This window comes from Leopardus geoffroyi, chromosome C1, assembly GCF_018350155.1.
Source record: "Leopardus geoffroyi isolate Oge1 chromosome C1, O.geoffroyi_Oge1_pat1.0, whole genome shotgun sequence".
In the NCBI taxonomy this organism is placed as follows: Eukaryota; Metazoa; Chordata; class Mammalia; order Carnivora; family Felidae; genus Leopardus; species Leopardus geoffroyi.
In genome coordinates this window covers 160,780,846-160,801,119 of record NC_059328.1, presented here as the reverse complement: position 1 = coordinate 160,801,119, position 20,274 = coordinate 160,780,846, and the positions used below count along the sequence as shown (strand labels likewise).

Below are 20,274 nucleotides of genomic sequence, written 5' to 3'. Positions count from 1 at the left end.
ATTATAAAGATGAATAGGTGGCAAGTAAAAGAAAACACAGGCAAAGCTCATTTTACTGTTTAAGCCTACATTCAGGGCCCTAACGGACAACAGCATTTAATTCAGCTCTATTCTCAAGGTCTCCGAAAGCATAATGAAGGAAAACTCAAGCCTCACAAACAATAGTTTTTCTTTCCTGGGAAAAATATCATTATACTGTCCCAATAATTGGGCCGCCACAATTAAAATGCTGGCTTTGTGGAGGTAATAAGGTCTACTGTTGCTTTAGAACTGTACTTACACTAGAAAGTAGTGCCATCTTTCATCATCCACGTCAATAAAGCTAGCAGTTTCAATAAACCACATCAAAAAGGTCTGAAGCCTTTCATGATATTCTCGAAAGCCTCTACATGTCATGTCAGCCTAGGGAAAAAGCCAGGAAAAGTCAGGTGAAACTCATCACAGAGGTAAGTGAAAGTCTGCAGAACACAAAACTATCCTGTGGGAAAATGTTTAGAAGTCTCAGATTAAGATGTGTACACAGACACACACACAAAATAGATCTTTGTTTTTAATGCTGACTGAAACTTGTTTCCTGAACTAAGAATGAGTCACTGAAAATAACAAAACAGCACACCGGTTACAGGCAAATGAAGTACTTTCACCCAAGAAATATTTAGATTTATCTTTACCTTGTATATCTGAAAGGTAAAGTTTTCCCCTCCTGTTGGACTGAGAACAGAGTATGTATGAAGTAAGGTTCCAAATGGCTTGAAATCGACTTCTTTTTCCAGCAAAGAGAGAAAGTCATTCGTGTTTGTACAAAATCCAGGTGGGATGATTTGTCTAATTTTGCCCTCAACATCGTCTGCCTAAGGAACAGAGGTTAAAGGACATAAGAAAACATTAATAACAAATTTGACTTTTAGTTGATTATACTTAATTTCTTTGAAATGGACAAAACCCACAAAAATCACCAAAATGAAGTTCCCAGTTAAACTAAAGAAGACACATGGAGAAATGAGAAAGGATGAGTTTCATGTGCACAAGAAACTACTACCACACAAATCGGAGATGAACATAAGTATAATAAAGAAGTAAAAAAGAAGAGGCAGGTAGCCTGAAATCAGGTGCAAGAATGAGGGCAATGCTACTGAAATTTCTAACATCATATAGAAAATGCCGACCATATCCCTTCAGGACAATTGGAACTGGCCCAAACAAAAAACCGCTTATTATTTTATGTGTGTCAAGGAGACCATATTATCCAAGATCACAAGCAGTAGTAAGGGGAGGCTACAGTCTGACCAAACGAACAGCAAACTTACATTAACAAGTAGGTCGTAACTCCTTCATACACTAAACTCAATATTAAGATGACAATTTAAAAAATATGCCCACTTAGGACATACATAATTTATATGAATGGATAGATTATCCACTCATCCCTATAATGTGACACAAATTTTATAGACTTGGATTTGTGACAGTAGAAAGAGACAAGCCTGGACAACAAAATTAAACTCAGAGACTAAAATTACCCTTGTTAAACAACCTCAATGAATGTTAAAACTATCAGCTGAGCAGACTTCATAATCCCTTTCAAAACCCCAAAAGACCACTTGATTGAATACATTTACTACTTCTCTTTAACCATGAATATTTGATGAAGTCTTACAATAAAGTATTACTGCTTCTCACCAGGCAATAAAACTTAATGAATTGGTCTCAACTTAACAAAACCTTATCCCTCAATACAGTCCCTAAAAGCCTGACATTACATTCAACAAAATGAGCTTGCATTCTATTCAAACTTTTTCTTGAACAATGAGGCCAGGTTTTTACTTAATGGAGTTTGCCGTGAGTTCAGCTGTAATGTTTGTATTGTATCTATTTCCACAAGGACTGACACAAGAACACTTTGTGTTAACTTACTAAGCAGCTCTTTCATACCGTTTACATGCATGATGGGTATTAGTTCTAAACCAAGACCCTTGCTACTTAGCATTCAAAACAGGGAAATTAAGATGCTTAGGACAAAATACACTACAAAAGGCTAATACAACATGCTACTAATTCCTGTCCTTTCAACCATCTTTTAACTAAGTAGAAGCAATGCACCTGCAGATGAATAGCACTTTATTATCATTCAGTTACAATTTAGGATAGAGAACCAAGGATGGAGTTTATCACAAACAAGTTTTATTATTTTAATGCTCTGCTACCACCAACATTTATACATAACTTGTTTATAGCTATAAAAAAAGAAGAGCTATTATTTAAAACACAGCTCTTCAATATTATGCCCAACAGCTTATTTGTAATGCGTACATCAGTCCTTGTAGTTCATTCACCTTCAAGATCAAATAAACTGCATTTGATATTTTTTTGTTTAAAGTGCCATCTAATGTGAAGAAACCATCTTAAACATATTTTATAGAATATGTACAACCTCAATAAGTACAAGAGGAAACTGTAATAATAAGGAATAGTTTTAAGCAGTCTGATATATGGCAATTAAAATCCAAAGTAGTGACAGGTAAAGTAGTATAATTTTAGTCCAAGTTAAAAAAAGTCAAGAAATATTACTTTTAAATAAAAAGGCTTATAACCTATCAGTTTAAAAGAAAACACTTCAAAGCATTTATAGTATAATTGTAAATTTTAAAAACATTCCCTATATCCTGTCTTCTTAACAAGGCATTGCAAAGTATGATCAAATAACTTCACATATCTTGCATCAAACATAGAAACTAAGTTTCAAGTAGCAGTTCTGGTGGAAGACAGAAAAACCCAAAGGTCTGAGCTCAATAAAGCTGAAAGAGAGTTAATGTTTAACGTTCAGCCTTCAAGGGATACCTATTTACCGTAATAAATATCTTCAAATAAATACTTGGTTCTGGGAAAGTTCATAACATTTAAGAACTTTTACAGAAGAATAAAAGAGTAAGTTTAAAAACAAGGAATCTATTACATATAATAGGTTAGAAAAAACATGTATCGGATATATTACAAAAAATACATCGCATAAAACCAAATGGCTCTTATCTACTAAATATACTCTTTTAAGGAAAATATCCCATAACCACCCTGTCTTAGAAATCTGTACTCTTTACTAATTTAGTTCAGTTAAATATTCATTTGTCATATTGGATTACTGGCCAGATAATAAAAATCGTCATTAAAGAAAAACCCATCTCATCATTTAAAAATTTTTTAAATATTTTTATTTGTTTGTTTATTTTAGTAGGCTCTACACCCAACATGAGGCTTGAAATCACAATCCCTGGATCAAGAGTTGCACGCTACAGTGACTGAGCTAGCCAGGCACCCCATCTCATCTTTTTTAAATTCCATGTAGAATCAAAGCTTAACTGAAACCTTTTAGTTCCAATGCTTGCTGCTAAAAGCTTCGATTCTATTTCTGAAGATCACTAAAAAATTCCCTACTTTCAAGAATATTATTTTAGGGGCGCCTGGGTGGCGCAGTCGGTTAAGCGTCCGACTTCAGCCAGGTCACGATCTCGCGGTCCGGGAGTTCGAGCCCCGCGTCAGGCTCTGGGCTGATGGCTCAGAGCCTGGAGCCTGTTTCCGATTCTGTGTCTCCCTCTCTCTCTGCCCCTCCCCCGTTCATGCTCTGTCTCTCTCTGTCCCCAAAATAAATAAACGTTGAAAAAAAAATTAAAAAAAAAAAAAAAAAAAAAAAAAAAAAAAGAATATTATTTTAAACCGCAATTAAAATTAAAGAAAAAATGTACTTATAGATAAGAAATTAAGCATTCATGAATAGATCAAGAATCCAGAATACAACCTGATATTTTAATAAAGACATGCCTTACAAATGTTTTCCAAACATTTAGCAATATCTTTTTAAAAAGGAAAGTATAGGGGGGTGCCTAGGTGGCTCAGTCAGTTGAGCGTCTGACTATGGCTCAGGTCATGATCTCACAGTTCGTGGGTTTGAGCCCCATGTCAGGCTCTGTGCTGACACCTCAGAGCCTGGAGCCTGCTTTCGATTCTGTGTCTCCTTCTCTCTCTGCCCCTCCCCTGCTCATGCTCTGTCTCTCAAAAATAAATAAATATTAAAAAAAATTTTTTTAAATAAATAAATATAAAGGAAAGTATAAAGGTAACTATTATACTATTTAGCTCTTAGGTAAGTCATGATGAAATGTTTTAGATTGCATTATCTCACATTATGATCATTTCAACTTCCAATGTTCTATACCTTGATATATATGCGATTTTCCCAGAAAGCAATTTTTGCTTTTCTTCATCACTGCATAAAGCAATGTGCCTGAGAATAACTGGTAGTCTGCTATGGTGTAAATATATTTACACCTTATTTGTATTTATACACATTTGAAAACCAAATGACGTCCTTAGTATCTTATCCTAAACAGCATCATTTGTGTAAATTTGTCTATGGTGAGTTATTTTTGAAATAATGATTTTAAAAAGGCCTGTTAAGTAGGTGCTCCTTTACTTGGCTAAAGTGGCAGACTTAATAACATTGACTAGAATTCTAAGATTACCTAAGATCTACTACAAACTACAAGCCAAAAAATTTCCATATCTGCTTAATTTGCTCAATCTTACATTACCCGACAACATGTCTGGAAATCTGAGTGTTGTTAGAGAAGTTAACAGTGTGAACTTTTTCACTACTGGAAAAACAAAAGTGGTATCCTGTTGATTTATACTGCATTAGTATTTTGCTACCTAAGCTCATATATAAAATTCTAAGATAGAAATCTCAATATATAATTTGAAAGCTTTTTATATTTTATAAAAAGCATTACACACTAAGAACACTGTCCAAATTATCAAAAAGAGTATAGTGAAGTATTAGTCTACCAAAGATTATTTTTTCATTTCCTCAAGATTAAATTTTTAGAAGTGCACAAGGATTTTCTTTAAGATGCTAAAGAATCCAGCAAATTTTAAATATTTGCTCTCATCTACTCTCAAATTCAATCCATATTAGTGGAAGACAAGGATAAAATAGATGATTGAAATTCACAGATAATACAAACTGTACCCAAATATTTCAACTTTCTCTACTAAACCTTTTCCCAGAAATGCTAACAATTAGCAAGACTGAGCAATCTTAGTTACACTCCCTTGCACTAAAAAGCAATGAAATTACCTCAGAAAAAGCGGGAGACTCTGAAAAGTGTAAGACCTTGATGAAAGAAACTGAAGACAACACAAATAAATGGAAAGATATATTGTGTTCATGTTTGTACTACTCAAAGCAATCTATAATTAATGCACCCTCCATCAAAATACCAACCACATTTTTCACAGAACTAGAACAAAGAATCCTAAAATTTGTATGGACCCACAAAAGACCCTGCACAGCCAAAGCAATCCTGAGAAAGAACAACAAAGCTGGAGGTATCATGCTCCCTGATTTCACACTAGACTACAAAGCTATAGTAATTAAAACAGTATGGTATTGGCACAAAAACAGATCAATGGAATAGAATAGAAAGCCTAACAATAAACCCATGCATATATGGTCAATTAATCAATGACAAAGGAGACAAGAATAAACAATGGGAAAAGACAGTCTCTCCAATAAATGGCATTGGGAAAACTGGACAGCTGCATGCAGAAAAATGAAACTGGACCCTCTATCTTACACCATATACAAAAATAAATTCAAAATGGATTAAAGACTTGAATGTTAAGACTTGAAGCCATAAAACTCCTTTAAGAAAACATAGGCAATAAACTCTGTAACATTGTTTTTAGCAATAGATTTCAGACTAGTCTCCTCAGGCAAGGGCAACAAAAGCTAAAGTAAACAAGTGGGATCACATCATACTAAAAAGTGGAGAAAAGGGAACCCTCATAACTATTGGTGGAAATGTAACTGGTGCAGCCACGATGGAAAACAGTATGAAGGTTCCTCAAAAAATTAAAAACAGAACTACTATACAATCCAGAATTCTACTTCTGGATATTTATTGGAAGAAGATGAAAACACAAATTCGAAGAGACACAGGCACCCCTGTATTCACTGCAGCATTATTTACAACAGCCAAAATGTGAAGCACTGTAAGTATCCATTGATAGATGAGTAGATAAAGATGGGATATATATAAATACACATACAATGGAATATTACTCAGTCATAAAGAAATGAAATCTTGCCATTTGCAACAACATGGATGGACCTACAGAGTATTGTGTTAAGGGAAATCTAAAAAACAAAGCATACAAACAAAACTCTTTGTTTACTGACTGTTCCTCCTAGCTACAATACAAGCTCCATGAGAGGAATGATTTTGTTTTGTTGCCACTATAGCATCAAGAATATAGAGGCATAGTGATATCTCAATACAAACTAAGATAGAAGAGGTAAGCCCATCCCCCCAACATCCACTACCCATTCTTTTTTTATAAGGGGAAAAAAGTCTTTGCTTGAACATGTAATTTATACAAATTATCTTCAATCATGAAGCAAATAATCCTACAAAAAGACACCATAAAAGATTGATTCCTTACTCCTAACACAGCGCTTCTAAATGGAAAAACCTGGTTTTCAAGAATGGAACAATTAGAAGTCAATGCAAATACATAGCTATTTTCACTGCAAATAGTATTTGAAAGATTTACCAATAACTAAGTCAATAGTTCCTTTGGAAGAAATCAATCCAGTATTATCAGCTGGAACTTTAAAAAAAAAAAACACCACCACCAAAATCTTCAAATGATAGTATATTTTGTACTACACAAGGAAACTACTACCTGCATTTTTAATAAGAGTATCTAGCTGGGCCTGAGAATTTAACAATCTAATAAGAAACATATGATCAGGGAAAAACTTCACTTTAATAAGTCTATATTACATGCTAGTTTATACAGCATTGCGTGAATTTGGGCAAGTCCTTTACAATGAAACAAAATTTTAAAAATTAAATAAAAAGAACCAAATCAACCAGTCCCAAGTCATGGAGAGGTTTTAGCCAACAAAAGATGGGGCATGAGATTGGCAAAAGATTTAAGTCAGAAGTTTAAAGTCCATTTAAAACCTTGAAAAAGTTGGTTTAATTGCTAATCTGCCCCTCCCCCAGTGGCACTCTGTCTCTCTCAAAAATAAACATTAAAGGGGTGCCTGGGTGGCGCAGTCGGTTGGGCGTCCGACTTCAGCCAGGTCACGATCTCGCGGTCCGGGAGTTCGAGCCCCGCGTCAGGCTCTGGGCTGATGGCTCAGAGCCTGGAGCCTGTTTCCGATTCTGTGTCTCCCTCTCTCTCTGCCCCTCCCCCCGTTCATGCTCTGTCTCTCTCTGTCCCAAAAATAAATAAACGTTGAAAAAAAAAAAAAAACATTAAAAAAACCTTTTTTTAAAAAATAAGAATGCAACTTGCAATTTTGTAAATGTGATTCAGCGACAAAAATGGCATTTCATTTAAAAAACTCAACTCTGTGAAATAATTCTTTGTTTTAATTTTTTTTAATGTTTATTTTTGAGAGACAAAGAGAGAGAGAGAGAGCAGGGGAGGGGCAGAGAGAGAGGGAGACACAGAATCCGAAGCAGGCTCCAGGCTCCGAGCTATCAGCACAGAGCCCAATGAAGGGCTCAAATTCACGAACCGCAAGATCATGACCTGAGTGGAAGAAGTCGGACGCTTAACCGACTGAGCCACCCAGGCTCAGGCACCCTTCTGTGAAGTAATTCTTAATGAAAAGTTTCAATGCCTTGAAGGAAGATAGTTGGGGGGGATGGGTTAAACAGGTGATGGGGATCAAGGAGTACACCTGTAATGAGCCCTGGGTGACAACGTATGGAAGTGCTGAGTCACTATACTGTATACCTAAAACCAGTATTACACTGTATGGTAACTGGAATTTAAACAAAACCTTAAAGAAAAAAAAAATCTCAGTGTGTTTAAATAGGAATGCGCAGAAACAGAACAACTCTAAAACACATAATTTTCTTTTCTTTTTAAACTTTATTTATTTATTTAAAGAGAGAGAGCATGCACACAAGCCAGGAAGGGGCAGAGAAGAGAGACAGAATCCTAAGTAGGCTACACCTCACCTAAGCAGAGATCAGGAATTTGACACTTAACTGACTGAGCCACCAAGATGTCTGAAAACATACAGCTTTCTTAAGGTCCCTCAGTGATTCATGTCCAACCTAAACATGCAAAATACACTCATCCCATCCCAACACTGCCAAAAGTTTCAACCATTCCAACATCAACTCAAGTCCAAAATGTCATTATCTAATCAGGTATGAGTGAGACTCTGGGAAGGATACTTCACGAGGCAAAATTCCTTTCCACCTGTGATACTGTGAAATTAGAAAGCAAGTTATTGCTTCTAAAATACAGTAGTGGGACAGGCACAGGATAAGTTAAGGAGTTTCCCATTCCAAAAGGAAGGAAATGGTAGAAAGAAAGGTGTCACTGGTACCAGGCAATTTCAAAATCCAGAAGGTCAAATTCCATTAGGTTTCAAGACTTGGGGATACTGTGGCCTGCAGCTCTACCCTCTGGGTCTTACTCCTTTTTCTCGAAGGGAAGTACATGTTTGCAGCTGAGTAGTGTTATCAGCTTGTTTCCTACCTATAGAATTTAGAAAATTCATTTGCCTTTCCTCATCCTGTTAGTCCACACTGGCAGTGTTTCTGCTGATATAATACTCTCAAAACCCTTCTAGGTCACCTGCGTATGCCATGAGGGTTCATGCCATTAGACAAGATGGTCCTACAAAGGACTTGATCTCTACTCAATCTCTATTCCTGGCTTTTGCTGAGATTACTGAGGAGATACAAGAGTCACATGCCTAATCTCTTCAGCAAGAGTAAAAAGTTATCTAGCCATGCTTTCAGCTTTCTCTCCACAGCACGCTTTCCTAACAATGAATCTCCTAATTTCCGTGTCTTCTGCAACCTGGATAGGCTAAGAGTCTCCCAAATCATCAAGTCGTGGATCTTTTATGCTTTACGGTTCTTCTCACAATCTCTCCCTTTCCTCCCACATTTATAATAAGCCGCAAGAAACCAGGCCACAACTTCAACCCTTTGCTTGGAAATCTCCTCAGCTAAATATCCAAGTTCACTGCTTATAAATTCTTTCTATATAAGTGTAGGACACAATTCAGCTAGGCTTTCTGGCACTATATAACAAATATCTATCTCCTTTCCTTCATTTTCTAATAACATGTTCCTCCTTTCCTTCTGACTCAACAGAGGCACCTTCAACATTCCTATTTCTACCAATATACTGTTTGTGATGGTACATTATTCTCTATGATGATATTGGCTTTCTCTCTCATGCCTCTAACTTTGTTCTGAGCCCTCACCAGCAATGCCTTTAATGTCCATATTTCTACCAACAGTCTTTTCAAGGGAGTCAATGCTTTTTCTATCACGTACCTCAAAATTCTTCCAGTTTCTACCCATTACCTATTTCCAAAGACATTTCTAGAGTTTTAGTTATTTGTTGCAGTAGCACCCCACTTCCTGGTATGAAAATCTATATTAGTTTCCTGTGGCTGCTATAACAAACTGCCACAAACTTGGAGGCTTAAAACAACAGAAACTTATTCTTTCACAGCCTTGAGGCAAAGTCTAAAAACCGTATCACTGAGCTAAACTCAGGTGTCAACAGGGCCACACTCCCTCCAGAGGCTCCAGCGGAGAATCTGTTCCTTGCTTCTTCTAATTCTAGTGGCCAGAATTGTATTTGGTAAACAAAATACAACTATGATCATAAGAGTGAACATTTTTATAGAGAAGGACCACTCAGGAAAAAGATCAGGCTAAGGATCATGATCAAATGTTAACTGCCATGATAGGCAGGCAATCACATCCATAACTAAAGATTGAATATGTGGTTTCAAAGCTACTATATAACAGATTCTCTCCTCCCTCAAACCTTTAAATTTTAAAACCTGCTTTATACTCAAATGGAAAGCAGAGTTAAAGATAAATTCATTTTTGTTCTTACCTCTACACAGTCAAAGTTCTCATCAACTTTAGATGCATATTCAACACGAAACATTGTTGACAGGCTGCCAGCAATATAGTATAACAGGATCTTCAGACCCTTGTAACCAAAAGCAGTTTCACTGAAAAGGAAAAAAATATCAATAATCTGAGACCCCAGAAAGAATCTTGCAAAGTCATTACCAAGTATTAACCATCCATATAAACAAGTTTAACTTTATGGGTAGTTTCAAGATTTTAAACTACACCTGTTTTAAAAAGAAACAAGTATTTATAACGAAACTGTGTCTCAGCTTTCCTCATTTATAAAATGAGAGGGGCGCCTGGGTGGCTTGGTAGGTGAAGCATACAACTCTTGATCTCGGGGTTATAAGTTCGAGCCCACACTGGGTGCAGAGATTACATAAAAATCAAATCTTTAAAAAAAATAAGAGAAAATAACAGCACCTACCTTCGGGATGTTGTTTGGGTTGAATGAGGAAGTTAATACCTGTAAACTGCTCATAATGTTGACTAACACATTATACAAGTAGTAATAAGTGTCAGATGTTACTGCTACTGTTGCAGCTGCTGCTATTATTACTAGTACCAGAGAGCATTTCAAAGCAGACACAAGTGGTATTAAACTGGTACCTGGCTAGGCAAGCAGCTAACATGTAGCTTTGGCCCAGTCTTGCCTCCAATTTACCACCTGCTTCTATCATCAAGATACCAGAGCTGCTGAGAGTGGTGAAAGCACCTAATTACACCCCTGTATGAACTCAGAAAGCAGATCTGGGGCTGCTATTTTTCCAATCCTGCTCCCTGAAATCCATCTACGCCTTGATATTCTCTAAAAAGAGTATTCCAAAATGTGAATCTAAAATATTCAGAATAGGTAGGGGCGCCTGGGTGGCTCAGTCGGTTGAGCGTCCGACTTCAGCTCAGGTCACGATCTCACGGTTTGTGAGTTCGAGCCCCGCGTCGGGCTCTGGGCTGATGGCTCAGAGCCTGGAGCCTGCTTCCGATTCTGTGTCTCCCTCTCTCTGCCCCTCCCCCATTCATGCTCTGTCTCTCTCTGTCTCAAAAATAAATAAACATTAAAAAAAAAATTAAAAAAAAGAATATTCAGAATAGGTAAAGCTACAGAGACAGAAAGTAGATTAATGATTGCCTAGGGCTGGGGAGAGTAATGGGGGAAAAAGAGCATGACTGCTAACTGGTTATGGAAATTTGGGTAGGAATGACAAAAATATTCTAAAACTGATTGTGAAGATGACTACACAACACTCATTATGCTAAAAATCATTGAGCTGTATACTTTAAATACAGGGGCGCCTGGGTGGCTCAAGTTCAGTTAAGTGTCCGACTTCAGCTCAGGTCACGATCTCACAGTTTGTGAGTTCGGGCCCCAAGTCAGGCTCTAAGCTGACTGTTCGGAGCCTGGAGCCTGCTTCGGATTCTGTGTCTCCCTCTCTTTCTGTCCCTCCCTGGTTGTGCTCTCTTTCTCAAAACGAATAAGCATTAAAAAATGTTTTAAAAAGTAGATCAACTATATAGTAAATTATATTTCAATAAAGCTTTTCTTTTTTTAAGTGAATTCTGAAGAAGAGTGCCTGGAAGAAGCAGTGCCATTTCCAGATTTCTGTCTAGACTACCAAAATAAAGTATTAGCAGTGTCCATTCCAGGACTCTGAAAGTTATGTTTATAAAATGGAATGGCAATGATAGTAGTATCAAGGTCATACCTGAGTCATAAGACATGGTCATCATAATTATCTGTCATCTGTCTAACTTAGGAGTATGCAAGCATTTTTAATGACATGCAAAACAGAATGAATGTACAGAATACCATTAAGAAGCATCATCTGTAGACTAGATCCTATGCACCAAAGGAAGAGATTTTAAATAGCAGTAATAGGAAGAGAATAAAAAAAATAGCTCCTTAAAAATAGAAATCCAAAAAGAAAACATTCCTCTTTTTATAATAAAATAAAACCTATTTGAAATACAAAAGACTCAAATTTTGGCATGAATCAATACATAATAAAATACAATTATTACTATTTAATAGCACATAAAATGCCTAATCTGATACATTAATAATGAAAACTTCTGAGGAAATTTGTCAATGAAGAGACATCTGTCAATTTCAAAACACATGAGGGGCACCTGGGTGGCTCAGTTGGCTAAGCATCTGACTCAATTTCAGCACAGGTCATGATCTCACCATTCGTGAGTTTGAGCCCTGCATCAGGCTCTGCACTGGCAGTGCAGAACCTGTTTGGGATTCTCTCTCCCTCTCTCTCTGCTCCTCCTTTACTAGCATGCTCTCTTTCTCTTAAGATCAGTATACTTTAAAAACAAAAACCACATTAAATAAATATGTGAACAATGCTGAAATAACACATAGGTAAAACAGCCATGAAGGGAAATATTTTAAATGTCAACTGTATCAAAACACGCTTTCTTCCTACAACAAACCAGGGTTCCTTAGGAAAATGGCTGACTCCAGAAACACTGGAAAAAGTATACGATGAATCTCCATATCAGAAGGTAAAGTGTCCCCAAAATGATGATGATATATCAAAAGGATTCAAAAGCCCATTTGAAATGGGGTAATTTGAGTGTCACAATAACAGTAATGGATTATAACTCATTGGATTAAAAAAGAAGAATCCTTGAGTCTCTTCTGATATACACAAAGAAATACTTAAGGGGAAAAAAAGAGCTCTTCCTTACAGAATGCCAACTAATAAATGTAGAAGGTATGACAAAGTTAGAGAATCACTATTTTATAATCACAGTAAAATACCAATTCAGGCAAGAATCATCAATGGATTTAAAACTACTGGGTGAAAAAGACTGATAGGGAACAGTATATTTTCAGTCTCAGAGTATCTCCCCACAGATTACATAATAAAGGAAAAAACCTTACAGTGGAGAAAGCTGACAGGCACCTCTAAACTAAGTTAACAAGTTATGGAACAAACTGACATCATGGGCTTTCTGATTGTGACAGACTAAGGACACACACAACTTCTGTTAAGGTACTACAAAAATGCACAATATCTGAATTTAATCATGAAGAAAAATCAAACTAATCCAAAATTGAAGTTTATAAAACTAGCCTATAACCCACAAAAACATGATATCATGAAAAATAAAAAGACTGAGGAACTGTTTCAGATTAAAGGAGCCTAAACTAAATGCAATATATGACTCTGGATTGGATCCAGAATGAAGAAAATTGTTAAAAAGAATTACTGGAAACCAATTGGCAAAATTTGGACTGTGGATGATATATTAGAATTTAGTATTACAGCAATGTTAAATTTCCTGAGTTTTGATAATTCTATGGTTACTGTCCTTGCTTTTAGGAAATACATTGTAAAGAATTTAGGAGTAAGGGATCAAGATACATCTGCAACCAACCCTCAAATGGTTCAACAACATACCAATAGATCTATATAGCAGTGAACGATTAAAGCAAATATAACTAAATGGTAACTGGGGAATCTAGATTTTAAAGGATATAAGAGTACTATTCTTATAATTTTCTGCAAATCTGAAGTTTTTTTCAAAATCAAAAGTTAAAAAAAAATGGTAACTGGCTATATAATGTAATGAAGCTATAAGAAATTAAGGAATTGTGCTGAATATCCTAGGTTATACTTTTAACATTGCTTTCAAAAATAAATTTCTCTGTAAATAAATAAACTGCTTACTCATCATCGAAGAACAACTTGAGCTTTCCAGCTTTAGGAGAGTATATTTTGTACTAAAAGCAATATAGCACAGCAAGAGGAAGAAAAAAGTAGTAGTTACGAATATGGGCTTCACAGTCAGACTGCCTGAATCTGAACTTTGGCCAGTCAGATGTCCTTAAGCAACTACCCAATTCCACCAATGTACAGTGTAATGACTAGTAATACCATCGCTAAAACAGCTGTGAGAATTAAATGAGAGAATGCCTCTAAAGTACTCTGTGATAAGTATTATATAGTAAACTGGTGTCTCAATGTCAAAAATGCCATTCTAATGTATATTTTAAATAAATTACATAAAAAACAACAAAGAAAATAAAGTCTGATTTCTAGATCTTAAAAAAAAAAAAAAAAAGTGTTGGTTTTTTTTTGGCCATACTAATTTGGCAAACATCTTACTATGTTACTTACTCATCCCCAAAGAGTTGATGGGTATATTCAGGAAAGAAAGTTCTAATGTCATTCTCAAGATCTTCAGGAAAACGAACTGTTTAAAAGAATAAAAAATATAGAGATATTAAAGATACTAAATTAAAGATATTAAAGGTGACAGGTATTTCCATTTCAAGAATTTCACTATAACTAGGGTACAGCCAACATTTTTCTTATGTAAAATGTCACTTCTCCATTATATGATTTACATCGGATTCTCATGAGACAAATGAACAATGAATAATATTGCTTTGAGTGCTTTAGCATCAAAACCCTACTGATTCTAAGAATTAGAAAACTAGGTATGAGAGGCATCTGATTTAGTTTTTATTTTTCCATATGTTTATATACAATGAAAAGAGTAAAAGAAAACAAAACCAAAAAGATACTCGCAGGTAAGAAAAGCTACAGCATCAATGAAAGAAAAACAAAAACAACAACAACAAAACCTATGGAAAACATTCTGAGGACAAGAATAATCTGAGTTTTGAAAAGGCCTTTATCGTCACATCATTCTTTATCAGTGCAAGATGATATTTATGTTGTTACTAGGTTTTAGAGGGGTTTTTTTTGCTATTAAAAGTAATACTGCAATGACATCCTCATACACACACCTTGCTGTACAAGTACACACAGGATAAATTCCTGGCAGTAGAAGTGCTGAGTAAAAGTACTGAATTATTTTTGTAAATATTGCTTAACTGTTCTCTAAAAATACTTTAACGGTATGTATATGTATGTATGTATATGTACATACATATGTATATATGTATACGTGTATGTATATATATATATACATATATACACGCATGCACACACACCCACCTACCAGCAGTTACTTAGATTCCTTTGCTTCCCACATTCTTGACAATATTCTGGACCCTCAACTTTAATTTCTACCAATTTAAGATGGAAAAGGGTACTCTGTTATTTTATTTGCGTTTATTGTGACTTCTGATATTACTGGACATTTTCCCAGTATAATTTATCTTATGTATAATTTATCTTACCCCACCATCTTTAAATTGAAGAATGAAAAGTTGTACATGAAAAATTTCTACCATTGTCCTCCTACAACAGATCATTCACAGGATGCCAAAGTATCATCCAGCAGATTAATGATTTACAAAAGAAAAGATAGCTTTTCACATAGACATCTGGCAGTCACCACCTTTTCAAGACCAACATTGTATGTCTGCTGATTCAATGCAATATAAAATATACATTTTCCTACCAAAAATGTTTATGCCACATCTAATCCAGCTTTAAACCTTCCAATTTACAAGAAATATGGAGGACAGAGTAACAGGTGAACTACTACTAAAAGAAAACAGACAAATCAAGAATGTAGATTTGTCTAATAATTCTATACAATGACTTTACTCTACCAAATAAATCAATGGCAGAGGGGCAAAACGTTCCATGTTGAGGGGAGGGATTGTTCTGGATTAAAAGAAAAAGAAACTTTACAGCCAACCATAATGCACGATCCTTGACTGAATTCTGGTTTAAATAAAAAAAAAAAAAAAAGCTATTGAAGACTTTCAAGGACAACCAAGGAAACCAGAAAATTACATGATATCAAAAAATTACCATTACTTTTTATAGGTGTAATAATGGAATTATGGTTATATATGTAAATATTCATATATTAGAACATGTGCTATAAGGGAACTGTCATATTTAGAAATCTATTTGCAAAGAATTCAGCAAATGTATATACTAAAGCAAATACAACGGGGTGCCTGGGTTGCTCAGTAGGTTGAGTGTCCGACTCTTGATTTCAGCTAAGGTCATGACCCCAGGGATGTGGGATCAAGCCCTATGCTGGGCTCTGTGCTGGGTGGAGCCTGCTTAAAATTCTCTCTCTGCCCCCCCCGCCAAAATAAAATAAAATGTAAAAAAATATTCTAAAGCAAATATGACAAAATTTTAACTGCTGAATTTAGGTATTAGATATATAAGTAAGTAATGTTCTATTCTCTCAAGTTTTCTATGTGTTTACAAATTTTCATGATGAAAATTGAAATTAAAAAAAGCCTGGGCAAATACAGCAAAATGTTAAGATGTGGAAAAGCTGAGTGATGGGATCATGATATTCATTAGTTTGCTAGGTATTTTTTGCATGTCTGTAATATTTCACAATAAAAAAATAAATAAATCCAGTATGTTTAGATTCATTAACCCCCCAAATTTCCCACCACTGCATCTCTAATATTTAAAAATGTTTAGAAGCCTCTAGAAATTATTAAAAATTAACTGCAAACTACTGCTTCTAATATAGAGCACTTTGGTAGTGATGAAGAGACACAGACAAAAAGAAACATTATAAGTGTCAAAAACCTAGCTGTGATAACTATTTCTATAGTTTGGATTGGCCTTCTTCAACGTTCCTGTCATCTAAACTACTAAGGTTTTACTATTTCGGCATGAAATGTAGTCCACAGGTAATAGGAACTAAAAGAAAGAGAAAGCAAAGTGATGAGTCTTTTAACTGAAGTAAAACTCAAATACTTTAAGGCAAATATATAATTAAATATTTATTGCTTGGATCTGATTAGATTTGGGTGAAATAATCCAAGAGAGATTCTTTAAAACCAATGCTATATATAAAGGATTCTTTTAATCTCTAATAAATGAAGTTTTTTAAATAGTTTTTTTAATCTTTAAGTTTATTTGAGAGAGAGAGAAAGCACAAGTCGGGGGGTGGGGGAATCCCAAGCAATTTTACCACTACCTCTTCCTAGCTCACTCCTTGTGATACCTCAACTCTAACAATTTTTTAACCTCCAACCTCCACCAGGACTTACAATGTATTGATTAGAACACAATTTTCACTGTTCCTCCCCTCCTTGGTACCCTCACTTTCCAGTGTAGGATCCCATGGCCAATCAATATTATCACTCCCTCATAAACATCCTTAACTCCTTTGCTCCAATCTTTGTCATGCCAGTCTGCTAAATCCCCACTCTAGTTAAGTCTGACGGTATGCCCACTTTTTGCTACACCCTTGCATCTTCATGTAGTTGACCTTGGCTTTACATTCATGAGTACAAAACTTGGAAGTGGACCCTTAGTGCTACCTGACAATCATACTATAGTTGTCAAGGCTACTCACTCTTGTTTGACAAGATGACTACTTCCTCAAACCTCCAACATCTTCTAGAAACACATTCTCATTTGATAACCTTGCTTCTTGTTTCACTTAGGAAACAGAAGCATTCACAAAAGAACCTGCACAACTGCCACTTCTACACCTAATTTATTGTAGCCATTCCCACGTCTTCCTTTCGTTAAACTGGCAGAGAAATTCTCCATGCTGCCATCTAAGACTAAGCCCTACAATGATATTCTCAAGAATATTCTCTCATATTTTCAAGATCACTCCACAAATACTCCTCATTCTTTTCCTGTACCATTCTCCCCTTCTCTGACAGATCATAGGCATCAGCATATAAACATGCTGTTATTTCTCCCATGCTTACGTAACTCTTGTTGCAATACTCATATCTGAAAAAGCCGTCTTCAATATAAGGCAAGATGAAGAGTTAAAGTGGGGACAGAGATAGAGACCCCTTTATTACCAGAGATAAGGAAGGGACTTTTTTTTTTTTTTTTTGAGATAGAGAATGTGTGTGAGCAGGGGAGGGGCAGTGGGAGAGGGAGAGAGAATCCCAAGCAGGCTCCATGCCCAGCACGGAGCCAGAAGCAGGACTCAATCCCACCACCATAAGATCATGACCTGAGCCAAAATCAAGAGCTGGATGCCTAAATGATGGAGCCACCCAAACACCCCAGGAAGGAACATTTTATAAATGCTTAAAGGGTTAATACATCAAGAAGACTCAGACTCATCTGTATGCACCTAATACCGAATCTTCAAAATATATGAAGCATTAACTATGCTTCAAATTAAAAAAAAAAAAGAAAAGAAAAATACATGAAGCAAAACTAGACAACTGAAGAAACAGACAAATCCACAATTATAGCTGGAATTTTCAATAGTCCTCTCTCAACTGTTCTGACAGAATAAGTAGATAAAAATCAGCAAAAATATACAAGACTTGAATAACACCATTACACCAACTGACATTTATAGAACCTTGTATAAAACTGCAGAATATAAATTATTTACATTCTCTGGGACCCTCCCCAAACACCTGGGACATTCACCAAAACAGACAATATGTGCTAGACTATAAAACAAATCTCAAATTTAAAAGGACTGAAATAATCTGACCTTCCTGGAATTAACAGAAATCAGTATAATAAGGTAGCTAGAAAAGCCCCAAGTATTTGCAAATTAAGCAACATTTTTTCTGTGTAGCCCACAGATCAAAGAAGAAATAATAACAGAACAATAATAAAAAACACAACATAACAGAATTGGTGGGATGCAAGTAGATCAGTATTCAGAGGTAAATTTATAATTTTAATGCTAGTATTACAGAAGGAAAGTTTAAAACCAGTTATTTAAGCATTTACCTTGAGAAGGGAGTTTGTTTGTTTGTTTGTTTATTTATTTATTTATTTTGAGAGACAAAGAACATGAGCAAGGGAGGGGCAGAGAGAGATAGAATCCCAAGTAGGCTCCGCCTACTTTGGCTTTGGCCAAAGCCTGTTGTGGGGCTCAAAATAAAAAATGGTGAGATCATGATCTGAGCTGAAATCAAGAGTCAGATGCTTAACAGACTGAGCCACCCAGGCACCCCAAGAAGAGAGATTTCTTAGGAGCAAATGAAAGAATAATAAAGATTATAAAGATTAAGAGAAATAAGAAATAAACAGAAAAGCGATTTTTGAAAAGATCAGTAAGACTGATAAACTGATAGGCAGACTCATTAAGAAAAAAGAGAGAAAACACGTATTACCAGTATCCCAGAAAAGGGATTACAGATTCTACAGTCCTTAAAAGGGTAATGGGGATATTATGAACAACAATCTGACAGGAAATTTAGGTAAAATGGACAATTTCCTTAAAAGACAAAAATTACCAAAACTGACACAAGAAGAAACACTAAATCAGAATAGTACTAAATCTACTAATTAGATTCGTAGTGACAAACCTTCTGACAAAGAAAACTCAAGGCCCACAAAGCTTCACCGGCAAATTTTATTGAACATTTAAAGAAGAAATATCAGTCTTTTGCAAACTCTTTTTAGAAGATGGAGAACACTTGCCAACGCATTTTATAAGGCTGGCAAAACCCTCATACCAAAATCAAACTAAGACCTAGAAAAAAAGATTACATCTATAAACGAATGTGGGGAGAACTGCTGTCTTAATACTGAGGCCTTCGGGGTGCCTGGGTGGCTCAGTTGGTGAAGCATCTGACTCGGTTTTGGCTCAGGTCATGATCTCACAGTTTGTGAGATCGAACCCCGCACTGGACTCTGAGAGGACAGCATGGAGCCTTCTTGGGATTCTCTCTCTCTCTCTCTCTCTCTCTCTCTCTCTCTCTCTCCTGCTCTTTTCCTGCTCATGTGTGCATGCTCTCTTTTTCTCAAAATAAACTTTAAAAAAATACTGAGCCCTTCAATCTATGAATTTTAAAAACTTACACCACCAAACATTCATGAGGATATGGAATAACCAGAATTATAATACATTATCAGAGAATGTGTAAGTACTTGGGAAGTCAGTCTGGCAAGTATCTCATAAAGCTAAACATACAACCATCCTATGACCGAGTAAATCTACTGCTAGGAGTTTACCCTAAATAAAATCATGGGTCCACAAAAAGACTTATTACAAGAGCATTCTTAGCAGAGCTATTTATAACAACCAAAAACTAGAAAAACCGAAATGTCCATTAACTGATGAATAGCGATATATCCAACAACAGAATAGTATTCAGCCATAAATAGGAATGAACCTTTGATATAGGCAACAATAAGATGTACCTCAAACCCATGCTGATTGAACTAAGCCAGTCACAGAGTATACATGCATAACTACATTTATATAAAGTTCTAAAACAGGCAAAACTCTTTTTTTTTTTTTTTTTTTTAATGAAAGGAATCAGAACAGTAATAATTTGCAGGAAGCAGGGACCGAAAGGGAAGGAACAAAGTTCTGTCCACTGAGAAGGCCATTCTCATTAATGTTAGAACAACACTAACAGCAATGAGTTTACCAGCTCACCTAC

At 35.7% G+C, this 20,274-nt stretch overlaps 2 protein-coding genes and 1 long non-coding RNA gene across 3 annotated transcripts in view; 2 read left to right on the top strand and 1 right to left on the bottom strand.

Annotated features, from left to right (window-relative positions):
- Positions 1 to 20,274, top strand: part of SLC25A12 (solute carrier family 25 member 12) — a 207,081-nt gene that overhangs the window by 48,726 nt on the left and 138,081 nt on the right. The gene's annotated exons all lie outside the window — the stretch shown is intronic.
- Positions 1 to 20,274, bottom strand: part of HAT1 (histone acetyltransferase 1) — a 59,252-nt gene that overhangs the window by 27,675 nt on the left and 11,303 nt on the right. Inside the window, exons 3-6 of the mRNA XM_045480201.1 lie at positions 14,105 to 14,180; positions 9,949 to 10,069; positions 672 to 851; positions 281 to 402 (exon numbers count right to left, since the gene is read on the bottom strand). Coding sequence (XP_045336157.1) covers positions 281 to 402; positions 672 to 851; positions 9,949 to 10,069; positions 14,105 to 14,180 — 499 coding nt within the window. The remainder of the gene's footprint in view (positions 1 to 280; positions 403 to 671; positions 852 to 9,948; positions 10,070 to 14,104; positions 14,181 to 20,274) is intronic.
- On the top strand, positions 311 to 20,147 carry LOC123599076. Its single transcript, XR_006712958.1, has 4 exons — positions 311 to 423; positions 7,649 to 7,658; positions 13,104 to 13,108; positions 20,056 to 20,147. It is a non-coding gene; the product is annotated as an uncharacterized LOC123599076 (long non-coding RNA).